Here is a 13,669-nt window from a genome sequence, read left to right as displayed (position 1 = left end):
CATACTTCTTGCAGATTGATGCAAAAGTGACTTTTTGTGGCTTTGGTTTGCGCTGCAACAGAGAACCACAATCTAACAGACAATATACTTATTTGATGACTGTGGCATCTCCTAACCTCCTCCTCCTAGCGCACATATTGCGCTGCAATGCTGGCTCATTCGCCTCCGGGAATAAATGAGTCGCATGAAAGTGTGAGGATGAAAATCTTCGCAATTCACACGAGATATTAGAAATAGTCTTAAAATCGTCCATTAGGGTGTCCATTCAAAGCGTCCTTGTGATTCATGTCCCTGTGTGTCTTATTTATGTCGGTCACATGTAGAAGTCGGTGTCACTAAATTGATGCGTGGCCTTGTTGATGTCTATACACGCAGGCCTGGCAAGAAGTATCCACTGTGCTCACTGAGCCTCTGACGTACCTGGTCCTATTGTCATCACACTCATTACTCCCGCGAGGGAGTAATGCATTCACTCGTGTCCGTGTGTGTGTGTGTGTGTGTGTGTGTGTTTGTGAACAAGATATCTGGAAAAGTTCTGAACGGATTTGGATGAAAATTGGTGGGATGATTGCCCTTGGGATAAGGAAGAATTGATTAGTTTTTGGTGAAGCTCAGGATATTATTCCCGATCCAGGAATTTTTTGAAGGATTTTTTTACCATTGGAAGGTAGGGCTCATTTTTTTTAAACATTATCTTCTATATATTCTATATTTAACATTGTGATATGAAAATAGTTTTCATATTTGTTGTAAATGTAGTTTAAACTCGTGGTTATGCGTTAGAGCAGTGTATTTTTTTTAGCAGCGTAATTTTTTTTTTTCTAATAGAGATATTCTGTCATTTTAAAACCACCAAGTGTGTATTAGGTTTCCCCGATTAATAAAATGTATCGTTTGATACGTATAATGCTTTAAAACTGGTTTTTTTTTTTGTTTTTTTTTGTTTTTACCTCAGTAGAGATATCAACATTTAGCTCAGCGAATGTCATTCGCGGTGTCAGTATTTGATGAACTTATAAAGACTTAGTTCCAGATTTGTCAATGGCTGAGATATATTAACAAAGGAATAAAACAGATTTGGCAAAATTCCAACTTTTTTTTAAAACATCGCATATTCCCCCAGGGTTGTGAGAGGCTGAAGAAGAAGAAACCTCGCATGGGCTTCCCAGACCAAAACAATAATTCTGGTTCTGGCTCTGCAATTGTCAGGTTTATTACTCCCGCCAGGAGTAATAAACATTCGATCGTGTCCGTGTGTGTGTGTGTTTGTGTGTTTGTGAACAAGATATCTGGAAAAGTTCTGAACGGATTTGGATGAAAGTTGGTGGGATGATTGCCCTTGGGATAAGGAAGAATTGATTAGTTTTTGGTGAAGCTCAGGATATTATTCCGGATCCAGGAATGTTTTTGGAAAAAATTTTGGGAAAGATTTTTTTCTGTTTTACTGCATAAAAGCTTTTATTCTTATTCTTAAATGATGTTTTTCTCATCTAATTCCGAGATATATCAAAATAAATTCTCTGACAGTTGGGGCTTACTTTCTTTTTCATTTATTGTTTTGGGGAGAGGGGATGTTCAACAAAACGTATTATTCCAACTAAACCCACGGCGGGAGTATGCGCTCTACTGAGTGGCGTTCTAGTTATTTTAATGCTTTACATGAAAACTTGCTCAATAACAAGATTTGGAGATGTTCACTTTTCTGAAATAGATGGTGCCTCGATGTAAAGGAGGTGTATGCATCAGGATGTTCCATTCCAGGATTCTGTATCATTTGCAGGTAGATGTCAGCTGATTTTACATAGGCCTTGTGTCTGGCAGCAGCAGAAAATGGCAACATTTATTGCGTAGATTGTAGTCTAGTAGGAAGACTAGGTCCCCCTGCACCCCCCGGAGATATACTTCTAATCAGTGTTTCTAGATTGGAAAAAATGTGTAGAAAATGACTAGCTATGGCCCCAAGCTGAAAAAATGTCCCACATACCATTTTTATGCAAATTACTGCTGCCATTATCAAAAAAACGATTTTTGACATATCTCAGCCAATATTGCAGATAATTGAAAAATGAAGGTGTCTAGACCCATGTTTTGAAGGGCATAGATCATGATAGAACTATTCATAACATGATTACATGTGTCTATGGTATACTAGTATGCTAATTAGTGCTTTATTTACAAAATAATCACAGTTTTACGAAATAATAGACTCATATTAAGGTCCGTCTACACAGACGTTAACACAAAGTTTTATTTTTCTAAATATTACAACTGTCAAAATAGTCCTAGCACTCAATGTGACCACTCTTCTCTTGCTTGTTTTAGATAAACATCATTAGCATTAGTGATTCTACACTGAGTCAGTCATCATCATTTTCATCGAAATCGTCAGAGTCAAACTCTTCTTCTCCTTCCTCTTCCTCCTCCTCTTCGTGCTCTCCTGTGTTCAGAAGATCCACCAGTGAGGTTGGTAGGATGGGACCACTGGACCACATTGGTTTCAACAGTCCTTCATCAGTCCTTATCCATCCTTGCTCCTCATAAGGTTTTGGCTTTTCGATGATAGGTTGATCGGCTCTTTTGTACAATGCTACGCGGTGGTTCACACACTGGATGTGCGGCTTCAGGGCAGACTGGCATGGAGGAAGGCGAGCCAGATCAACCTTGGACTTGGATGTGAGGGTCTTGTCCTCTCCCACCATTTTTCGTAGCAGCTTGGCACGGACAATGTCCACTGATGACTCGCGACTCTGGCCGTACATCACACAGGTGAATTTTTCTAACTGCCTCTCCACCTCAGGGTTGGCATCCCAGTTGTCACCCAGTTCACCGAATGCCCTGTGAAACCTGGGATTCTTCTCCAGCTTTTTCAAGGGCCCGACTTTTCCCTTCCCTTTGAAGGCACTGGTGCAGTCTTCTCCGCTGAACACATAGTACCCCAGGAGAGTGGCACAGTAGTCCTCTCCCAGGGATTCTGCCAGCTCAGAGACGTTGACAAGTTGGCGATGCTTCCCTGACCCTGTATCCAGGTACACCGTCAGCTTGATGTTGTGGGCATGGTGGAGCAGGATCAGGAGGATGTCTGTGTCCGGTGTTCTGACTACAGCGTTCTTGTATCCGATGGTAGCAGCATGATGGAGGTACAGAACCACCCTGGTATCAGTCTCTTCCTGGTTGCTGTAGATCGTGGGGAGTTCACGTACCTCGACCTGAAACACAAAAAGGCACCGCATTTCAATCACCAGTCACTGCCAGTTTCAGATCTAGACAAACATCACAGGTAATCACCTTTTTTTCAGGAAAAATTACAAATTGAATCGCCATTCACGAAGGGCTTTCAATTTTACCTTGCCATTCGTTGAGGCAAGTTGGTGGGCCTTCCCCTCCACGATCAGCACAGCCATCTCTGTTCTCTCCAGCCTGGTAGCTGCCTCTTGTCCACTCCACACTTTCAGAAGAAGCTGGCACATCTGCTTTTTGTTGTCGTCATTTGCAAGGAACATTTTGAAGTCATATGGCTTCCTGGTTGCTGGTCCAGCCAGAATGATCTTCTCTGAGCTGCCCCGCCTCAGCCTTTCCTGCGCTTTGATTGACTCAGGATGGTAACTGTCAGTGGAGAACAGAAAGTGCTGCTTGGCCAGAAAGAAATGACATCACATTTGTCATGATCAACCTTCGTGAAGTGGATATGCTCCTTGATTGGGTCATTCTGTAGGCGTTTCAGTAGTTTCTCTGACCGATAATTTGAGTTCTCATATCCATTCAGTTTCAGTTCCTCGACATAGAGCAAGCGCAAGGAAGAAAGCTGTAGAACTTTATTCTGCTGGATGACCTGGGTTTGAATGTGTTCCAGTACTGAGTTGAATGCCTTTTCATGGGCGGCTGACATGCAAGCCTGCTCCTTTGGTGCTTCGGCTCTGTGAATCGCACGCTCATAGTTGTAGAATGCTGTGCGGAAAGCTTTAAAACATGACGGATGGTGTTTGGCCTCACATGCAAAGAGGTCTTTGTTTTTCACCTTTCAATGGAGTCGATAGAGACCCATTTTCTCAGCCCGTGTTTCGATTTGCTCCCATGCATTTTCTTTGTTTTTAAAGGATGGGAAGGTTGTAGGCCTCTCAGTATTGCGATGAGCATCTTTGGTCTCAACTTTCTCACAAAATATACACTCTGGCGGGAAGATGGGTTCAGCAGAACCTCCTGGTTTACGAGGAGAGTGATGCCATGATGAGGTTGATGGCCCTGGTTCTGTATCATCTCCCAGACGATGAAAGTGGCGGACAAAGTGCTTATAACACTTGCTGTGATATCCTACTCTTTCTAGGTCATCAGGAAGAGTTGCCGGGATCTGATCACATACTGATTGCATACGACATGGGGAGTCATGCGGTTGGTTGAGACGTCTATCCCGGATCTTTTGAAGCAGTTGCAGTTTTTCTGAAGCAGATCCTTTAATTTTACGGAGGGGCGTGAAATCCCCATGATCAGACATGGATGGTACATGAAGGATGCATGTAGGAGGAGAGCTTTGGGCTGCAGGTTCTACACTCCGTTTTCTTTTGGGCATGCTTGCTGTCGATGTCTACCATCACTGTTAAATGACAAATAAGAAATCACGAATGATGTTAAAAGTGCCTGTGAAAGGAGGCTCTGAGTTTTCAGTGAGGTAACAGAGGTTCTGAGTCATGTTCTACACTAGGGTACTTTTTAGCTGACTAAACCATGTTTAGTGGCATCAAAAGTGCTAATAGCTAAAACATCTAAATTCTTCCACACTAACGTTAGCTATCTAGGCCAATGAAACATTGTGCTAAGTTACTGTGGCTAGCTCAGCTGTCGTGCCTCTTTCTGGTTCAATTCATATACAGAAGTCAACAGATATGTCTCATGTTTGGCATTAACAAAAGTTTAAGTTACACCGACATTAGGAACATACTGTACATAGATGAGGCTAGCTTTAACGTTAGCTAACATGGTGCTAGCTGGCTCAGCTGTTATTCTGCCTGTTTATGATTTCATGCAGAAACTGAAGTCAAGAGTGTGAGTAACATTATAGTTAGCATCTTACCTGGCTAGATTGGAGGATGAATACCAAGAACAACACACAGATGGAATGGAAGACTGAACTTTCAACTGAGGTATTCAATAACATCAACGTTACCAATTGATACGAGCGCGCGACATTACCAATTGATACGAGCGCGCGAGCGCGCATGTTACATGGATGGAAATGTAAAATGGCAGCTATAGCAGCACTAATTTGGATCTCTAGTCTGTCATTTCTGCACTGTGATTGGATAACATAAAAAAATATGTTTGGGAGTTAACAGCAGGAGTTGGTAGATTTTACGTGGGCTGGGTGAGAAACCTTTAAATAAGCAAGTGAAAATCTCTCGCAATACAAAGTCAATGGTGGGAAGAAAAGTTGAGTGGTACCAATGTTACTGCCAATGTCCCGCCCCTATGCAAGACTCAGGAGCATCTTGTTGACATTTAACCTTGAAAATACCTGGGTTTAGACCCCTTATGTACCATGTTAAGTTATCTGCAGTATTAACGTATCCTTATCATTTGTAAAACTGATTATTTTGTAATTACAGCATTAATATGCATACTAGTATACCATAGACACATGTAATCATGTTATGAATAGTTCTATCATGATCTATGCCCTTCAAAACATGGGTCTAGACACCTTCATTTTTCAATTATCTGCAATATTGGCTGAGATATGTCAAAAATCGTTTTTTTGATAATGGCAGCAGTAATTTGCATAAAAATGGTATGTGGGACATTTTTTCAGCTTGGGGCCATAGCTAGTCATTTTCTACACATTTTTTCCAATCTAGAAACACTGATTAGAAGTATATCTCCGGCGGGTGCAGGGGGACCTAGTCTTCCTACTAGACTATTGTAGATGAAGCTTGGCAACTGCTTGGACATTCTGCTTTGATGAATTTGCAAACTGCGTCTATCAGCTCCATGTACTCCGGTCAACAGGTCAATCGGGCATCCCGCCTGCCGGCATTCGTTGGTGGGGGTCAAAGATCCCATGGTGTCCTTCGAGAAGAGTCGGAGAGCTATCGGCGGCACCCTGAACAAATTCCTGCCCTGACGAGCAGAGGGCACTGCATCAGCGGCACAGCCATGCCCTTTGCCCTCAGCCAATGATGCTACTCCACAGCATTGTGCAGCATACGAACAAAGAAGTAACACCTTTGACTCCATCACCTTCAGAAACACTATCTCCATGTCCGGATGCTACTATTGACCTTTTAGGTCCCAAACCAAATCCATCTTCAGGAAGTCCAAACCCAGAACTATTTTTTGTTGAAGCCTCTTTACTATCCAAGAAGGTTGTGTTTAGGCTGTCATATGATTCCAATTATTCTCAGAAACCTTAAAGTATACCTTTCAATGTAGCTTATCAATAATTTCCGCCTTCCAAGAGGTTTCGCAGTCAACTTGTTTCCAACTAAATTCTAAGCATAGACAGTTGTAAGGAGTTCTTGGACACCTGAACCTCCCATTGATGGTCAGTCCGATGCACATTCATTGGACATTACTGTCAGCATCTTAAGGTATAGTGGAGCTGATCCGGTGTAGGAACTGCTTCGGATCCAAAGAACTTTGCTTCATCCCGTGCTGAGTATATCCAGGTCATGTCACTAGGATCCATGCTAAACATAGGGAGGAAGCTGATGGATGACTGTCCAGAATGGAATGTTGCAGCACCAATTCCATCATGCGTGACCAACTTGGTGTTGGTGATTGAATGCTCCGCAAGAGTTTTGACAGAAGATCAAGTTTGCATGTTGCGTTTTCTGTGCTGGGTAGTTGTAATTTCTCATATGCAGTATTGATATCTCCTTGTGTTGTCTTCTTTAAAGGCCACAATTATTCCCACGTGCTTGGTGGGTTGGCTTGGCCCAAGTATTTCATGAACCGGCTGGTGAAGACTGACTTTCCACTGAGGTTATGGCTGGGATTTGGAATTTGGCCATGGTGCTGGCGATAGCTAGGCTACTCTTCGTGAGGTACACGGAGGTATCTTTAACGTCCACCAACAAATGCCGGCATACGGAATGCCCAGTTTATCGTCCATCCAAGGGTTGGCACACATTCATGAATCAATCTGCCTATAAAACACCGGGATGTCATTTTATGGTTGGGTCTGGATTTGAACCTAGGCTAGATCGTCTTCCATTAGTCTTGGGTCTAGGCCATCCTGCCAGCTCCGACGCCGTTGTGCTCTGGGTTGTGGAAATGAATATCAACCTTTGAAAGAGCAATCGGGTGTTCAGAGGTCACAGGAATCGGTTGGAACTGACTTCTGGCTTTAGTTCCTGGTATGACACCTGCAATGATATCCATCCCATGAAGTGTATTATGGCCCTCAAATGTTCTGCAGTTGTGATCAACATCTACAATATGCTGAATAAAGTGACCAAGAGCAAAACCAGGAATGTCTGTCCCTTGTGAGGCAGCTGCACCGACTTCAAACATTTTTACCCCAGAGTTTTTGAGCAAAACCCCAAAACAAGTATTGTTTGGGGTATGTACAATAAACTTGGATGCAAGATCATTATTTCATTCCACTCCAAGTGAACACTCTTCCTGAGCACACTTTTCTAGACTTTTCATATATTATTCACCTCATTTTGCGTGTTACACAAAAAATAAATTATTTGGTAATTTGTTTGAAGCAATGGTGTATATTGACTGAAGTGCAGGTGGTGTATGTGTTGTTACCAATTAAACAAATGCAGGAGGTTTTAGAAAAAGGTATCTGTGGCCAGCATGGGAAAATGCGTGGACTGTGGGTGAACGGGATATAATGTGATCTAGCATGGACTATAGATGGATGTCAGCTGTCTCGTCCCCCCGGAGAATAGACAAAAGCAAAACGATGTGTCAACCTCTTTTTCTTAGCGGGCTCCTAATTGTGTGAGTAAGACATTTAGCTTTAGCATTTCTTAGCTTTAGCATTTAATATTAGCTTTATTTTGGCTTTAGCTTTATTTACTATTTAGCTTTATTATTTATTTATTTATTATTTATTTATTTATTATTTATTTATTTATATTTTTTATTATTATTATTATTTTTTAGATATTTTTTATTTATTATTTATTATTATTTTTTACTATTTATTCATTTATTTTTAACTCAACTGGACTATGTCCAGCTGAGTTTTTGTCGACACCCAGTGTCCGTCGTCTGTCGTCTGTAAACAATTCGACGTCTACGCTCTAAAAGTCACAAATATTGATGAAGTTTGATGAAACTTGTTATGCAGCATCTTTAAGACATAAACTAGTTTAGGATTGCATTTGGGCGTTGCACGCCCAAAAATGGGAGCGGCAGGGCGGCCATATTGAAAATCAATTTTTGTCATATATTTTTAGCACATATAAACTATGTAGTTTGTGGTTCTATTATGCATATTCTAACCATATTGATATAGACCAGTTGAGTTCAGGTTCCCTGGAACCTCTCTAGTTATTTTAGCTTTAGCTTTATTATTTAGTTCATTTTTTATAGCTTTAGCATTTAGCTTTAGCTTAGGTTTAGCTTTAGCATTAGTTAATCTTAGCTTTAGCATTTAACGATACCAGCAGTGAACCCGCCGCTTCGCTGATGGTAGTTGAAGGCACAACTTGTATATGTTGGCCTACATTACAGTAATACAGTTTATTGACGGTTAATCTATCTATAATTCCAGCAATCTCTGTGTGTGTGTGTGTGTGTGTGTGTGTGTGTGTGTGTGTGTGTGTGTGTGTGTCTGTCTGTGTGTGTGTTTGTTTGTCTGTGACCGCTGTTTCTCGACAACCACGGGTCCGATATACTTGAAACTTGCCAGGTATATTGCTGGGGACCCGAGGATGTGCCTTTTCAAGGTTTTAAATTAATCGCAGAAGTAGTTACCGAGCTATGTCCAAAAAACGATTCAACCAATCAGAGAGCAGCGAGCTATCGCGTGTGCCGAACGTGGCGAACACACTCTGCCTCGGACGGCACATTTGAGAGCGTATTCATTTATTTCACGTTGGCAAACTATGTTGCCGCTATGTTGGCGTTAAACTATGTTTTAAAACTAATTAAAACCATTTCATGTAAATAGAGGGGGGGGGGGGGGGGGGGATTGTCACTGTACTCGCAAGCCGTTCGCCGTTCGCTTTGGCGTTGCGAATGGACCAAAACATTTCATGGACCAAACCATTTCATGTAAATAGAGGGGGGGGATATAATTTTAGATATCTATCTATAATTCCATTAATCTCTGTGTGTATGTGTGTATGTGTGTTTGTATGTGTGTTTGTATGTGTGTTTGTATGTGTGTATGTTTGTCTGTGACCGCTGTTTCTCGACAACTACCGGTCCGATATACTTTAAACTTGCCAGGTATATTGCTGGGGACCCGAGGATGTGCCTTTTCAAGGTTTCATATTAATCGGAGAAGTAGTTACCGAGCTATGGCGATTTCTTTACCAAACACTGCAAGCCGTTCGCTTTGGACCAAACCATTGCATGTAAATAGAGGGGGGGGTTCTGTGGTCGTTGCGAATGGACCAAACCATTCATGTAAATAGAGGGGGGGGGGGGGGTTCTGTGGTCGTTACTGCCACGTGGTTTCAAAGTTTTTTTTTGTTGTTGTTGTTTGCACGCATGTTTTTTTGCACCCACGTACGGGCACGCCCTAGGATGTTTACACACACACACCCCTACACAAATATTTTTTTTATTTTTTTTTTGGCAAGGAACGGGCACCCACGTACGGGCACGTCCTAGCTTATATATAGTACGGGCATGCCCTAGTATTCTAAATATATATCTGTGCAGTGTCTGTCTTGTGTTGTCTTGTCTTGTGCTGTCACTGAACTACTCCCTCAAACTTTTGTGAAATCGTACTATTCCAACTTGACCCACAGCGGGAGTATGCGCTCCACTGAGTGGCGTTCTAGTTCAAGTAGTTTCTTTCTTCTGAAACAGAAGACAAAGCTTTGAGAATGCAGGAGGCCTATGTGTGGCTTGGATGATGTTTCTCGGTTGGAAAAACAGCACAAATATTCCTTGCTCACAGGCCGACTGTTTAAATTATATCGGGAATTTGCACATTTGATCATGTAATCGTATGACAGGAATGGTAACGGTCTGTTTGTGTGTCATATGACCGCTCAAGCTTGGGTCAACGTGTTGTGCATTCGGATTTGGACTCGTGGAATGTAGGCGAACAATACACGATCAAGTTTGGAACACACCCATGGCATCTAATTTATAGGTCTTGAATTGGAGGCTTTAAAACCTGTTGTTCGACTTCTCAATTTACAAGAATTACTCGGCATCGAAATAAAGGTGCAAAAGGGGAAAATTAAAAAGAAAACATTAATCATAGAACGGTATGTATGATTTTTAAAACATCTGTTTGTGTGTTTGTTTGACTTGTGCACACTCCTAAACCACTGGACAGAATGAGTTGAGAACTGGTGGTTGTACTCGGAGTGTGCACTGGGGAGTTTTAAGGGTTAAAAAAAATAATTAATAGCGACCTGCGGGTCCACGGTGGGTGAAGGACGCAATTCTCTCTCTGTAAATAGAGTAGACCCTCAGTTATCATTTAAAAGAAATAGTTGGGACATACCCTTTCAGATGTATGACATTTTAGAGTAGGTGAGGTATCAAATCACACAAACGTACTAGGAAGAATTGAATTTTAAGGATTGTTTAAAAGTATAATTCGGCCGACACCAAGTGAAGCAAAATTGAGGGCGTTATTCCTGCTACGTGAAACACCCTGCAACCCAGGTATACAGAAAACCGACTTTTTGTAACTATGGTCACATTTTCCATTCAATCATCTAGCAACTTCAGTTTAAAAAATTCTGCATGGGTAGGCACTTCTTGGTTGAAAGTTTTGTGTCAATTGCTCAAACGGTTGGGGAGAAAAAATGTAAATAATCGCAAATGAAAAGGTGAGGGAGGAAGAAACGAGACGGAAAGTCTAACATCGGCCTTCGTTGAAGAGGATAGTATGACCTGGGTGGGGATACCAGTTAGTAAATAATAATGTGTAAGTATTAGATATTTTTTTTGAAGTACTGTAAGTCTCTAAGCTGCTGTCACTTTGGGAAGTGAAGAGATTGCATTGTGACATTGGTTTATTCTAGGTTTTGAGCCAACAATGAACCAACCATACACCGCTTCAATCTCAAAACGTTTTAATAACGAAAAAGGGATTGCAGTGTTACGATTATATTTACTATATTATTATTATTATTAATGTTATTATTATGATTATAAAAACAATAATACTGTATTAAGAAACCTGGGCGAATTTTCCCGAAACGGCCCGAAGGTGAGGCATGAAGGCAAGAAGCCTAAGGCCGATAAGTACTGTGTTGTTGGAAGACCCATAACACCTATGCGTTCGATATTTGATGGTCATTTTAACAATCGGTTTGTTTGTGTTAGGGCTGTCAACCGATCCGAGACCGGGACGAAATCCCGGCGGTTTCGGCTTTCGAGACGGTCTCGGGACGGTCCCGAGATAAATTGATTGACGCAATTTCTCGGTAAAAAAATCCCGGTTAAAATTCCAACTTCTTGCAGATATTTTCCATAATAGAGGCATTTATTGAGCCTTGCTTTCATTACTCTGCTTCTGCACAAGCATCATTTTTCGCAAGTGCAGCTGAACTGACACAAACGATGATAGATAAAGTGAACTCACTGTTCCAGGATTTTCCCCTTGTCAACAAACAATGCACTGCAAACGAATCCGAATTCCGAATCCGGATCTTCACCAACATCGAATCATGTCGTCCTTGTCACACACGCTGCATTTCCACAAAATTTCGTCCGAATCCGTCCACAACTTTTTGAGATATTGTGTTCACAAACAAACGACAAACAGACAGGAGTGAAAACATAACCTTCATCTACCTTTGGTGGCGGAGGTAACGAAATCAGGATAAAGGTCCCAATGAAAATCCGCCTCATCACGACTTTATTTAAACCGTCGAATCCTTCCGCTGTATCACTCCGCCTCGCTCCGCTTTACGCTGCGGTCACGTGTCCGTCCTTGGAGACGAGTTACGGAATGTGGTTGCTATGGTCTTTTGCACATTAATATCGAGGGACTCGCTCGATGCTCCGTGATTGGAGGGACGATGTTTATTTAGATTAAAAACACGTTTATAACGGATTATTCTACACACAATGTATTAATACAAGTACAATACATTATGTAGTTTTATGAAATGAGTTTTTGATGAACGTTTATGTTTAATTGCAACGCTAAATCTATAAATTGTAAGAATCCCTCGGGGTTTGGTTTGACGGTTTGAATGTGAAAGTATTTTGGTTATCTTATCTCCACTTTAGGCCTGATAAGTTGTTTACGTTTACTTTAGTCACAGAGTCAAAATAAGGAGGGGGGTGGGAGGGGTGATCACTACACCGCCTGCTTTATAATTTACTAGCAGAAGTACCCGGCATTGCCGGGCGGGGGAGGGGAGGGGAGGGGAACAGGGGGGGGGGAGCGAGCCCCTTGGCAAAGCGAGCGATTTTTTTTTTTCATAGCATCATAGCGTCATAGCGTCATCACGTGATCGCTCTGAGTGAATCAGTGCCCACCTGCTCTGATGCCGTGGATTCCGTGCGCTGAAATGCGCTGAGGTAAATATGAATAAAAAATATTTCGTTGTGTGGCAGGAACTTCTGAAAATGTCTGCCGTCGTCCTGGTGGGGCTTCCCAGGAATTCAGGTAACGCAGTCGGGTTGATCAAAGCATGGGCTCGGATAACTTGGGTGCCTTATCAGTCGACAATTGTTAAAACACGTGAACATTCGATGAAAGGCGTTATTTAGCGTTATTAGTTTCAATTTCTGGAATAAGGGGTCGGTATATTCAATCCGTCCACCGAACGGCTATCAACGGGTTGAACAAAAAATTGTACATTCCGATTTGAGTTGAGGCACGCAACGCTGCATCATTATAGCCCGCTTAACGGAACTATTTAAAAAAAAGTAACATGCACATGTGCGCAGCAGCAGGACGCGGCAACTATTGAACGATCATGAATATCGAACGGTCGTACGTGTACGTACGCGAGCTACGAGAACGCTTGACATGCCCGATCACAACTCACAAAATGATCATGAAACTCCAACCGGGACTCGAATATGCCTGAGCAGAAACATTTTCTCCCTCTCTCTGACATTCCGAGCAAGAAATTACACGACAATACAAACTGTAATGAGATAACCCGGTCCCGTCGGTGGCCGATCATCTGCATGTAGGCGGTGTATTTTATTTCATCCCGGTAAATGGAAGCTAAGTCGGAATTTAAGTACTCAACATCAGAAATGAATTTTTTTCATTGTTGTTTATATATTGTAATGAAATTCCATTAATTTTGAAGCCTTTTTTTTTTTTTTTTTTTTTTATGTTTTACTTTGTCAGGAACCGAGCCGAGCCGAGATCCCGTTATGAAAATTGAAAATTTATCGACACGGTTCCGAGACGGGATTTTGAATCTAGCTAACAGCACTAGTTTGTGTTTCACATTGAATGAAAAACGTGAAGGGAGAGCATGGCGATTGTGATATATGACAGGTTCCACAATATGTTGGGCCGAAACGGCACAGGAATCAAAATGGCGGTGTGTGG

At 41.8% G+C, this 13,669-nt stretch overlaps 2 protein-coding genes across 3 annotated transcripts in view; one reads left to right on the top strand and one right to left on the bottom strand.

Moving 5' to 3' along the window:
• LOC137421140 (proprotein convertase subtilisin/kexin type 5) overlaps positions 1–13,669 on the top strand; it is a 172,006-nt gene that overhangs the window by 30,070 nt on the left and 128,267 nt on the right. The window lies entirely within an intron of this gene.
• LOC144890924 (uncharacterized) lies at positions 2,213–3,621 on the bottom strand. The gene is made up of 2 exons (XM_078772817.1): positions 3,345–3,621; positions 2,213–3,206 (listed from the first exon to the last, which is right to left on the bottom strand). Exons 1-2 carry the CDS (start codon positions 3,498–3,500, stop codon positions 2,358–2,360), a joined length of 1,005 nt encoding a protein of 334 aa, XP_078628943.1. The 5' UTR covers positions 3,501–3,621; the 3' UTR covers positions 2,213–2,357.

This window comes from Myxine glutinosa, chromosome 2 (assembly GCF_964187855.1).
Source record: "Myxine glutinosa chromosome 2, kmMyxGlut1.1, whole genome shotgun sequence".
Lineage (NCBI taxonomy): Eukaryota > Metazoa > Chordata > Myxini > Myxiniformes > Myxinidae > Myxine > Myxine glutinosa.
The sequence above is the reverse complement of the archived record's forward strand: the minus strand, read 5'-3'. Positions and strand labels throughout refer to the sequence as shown.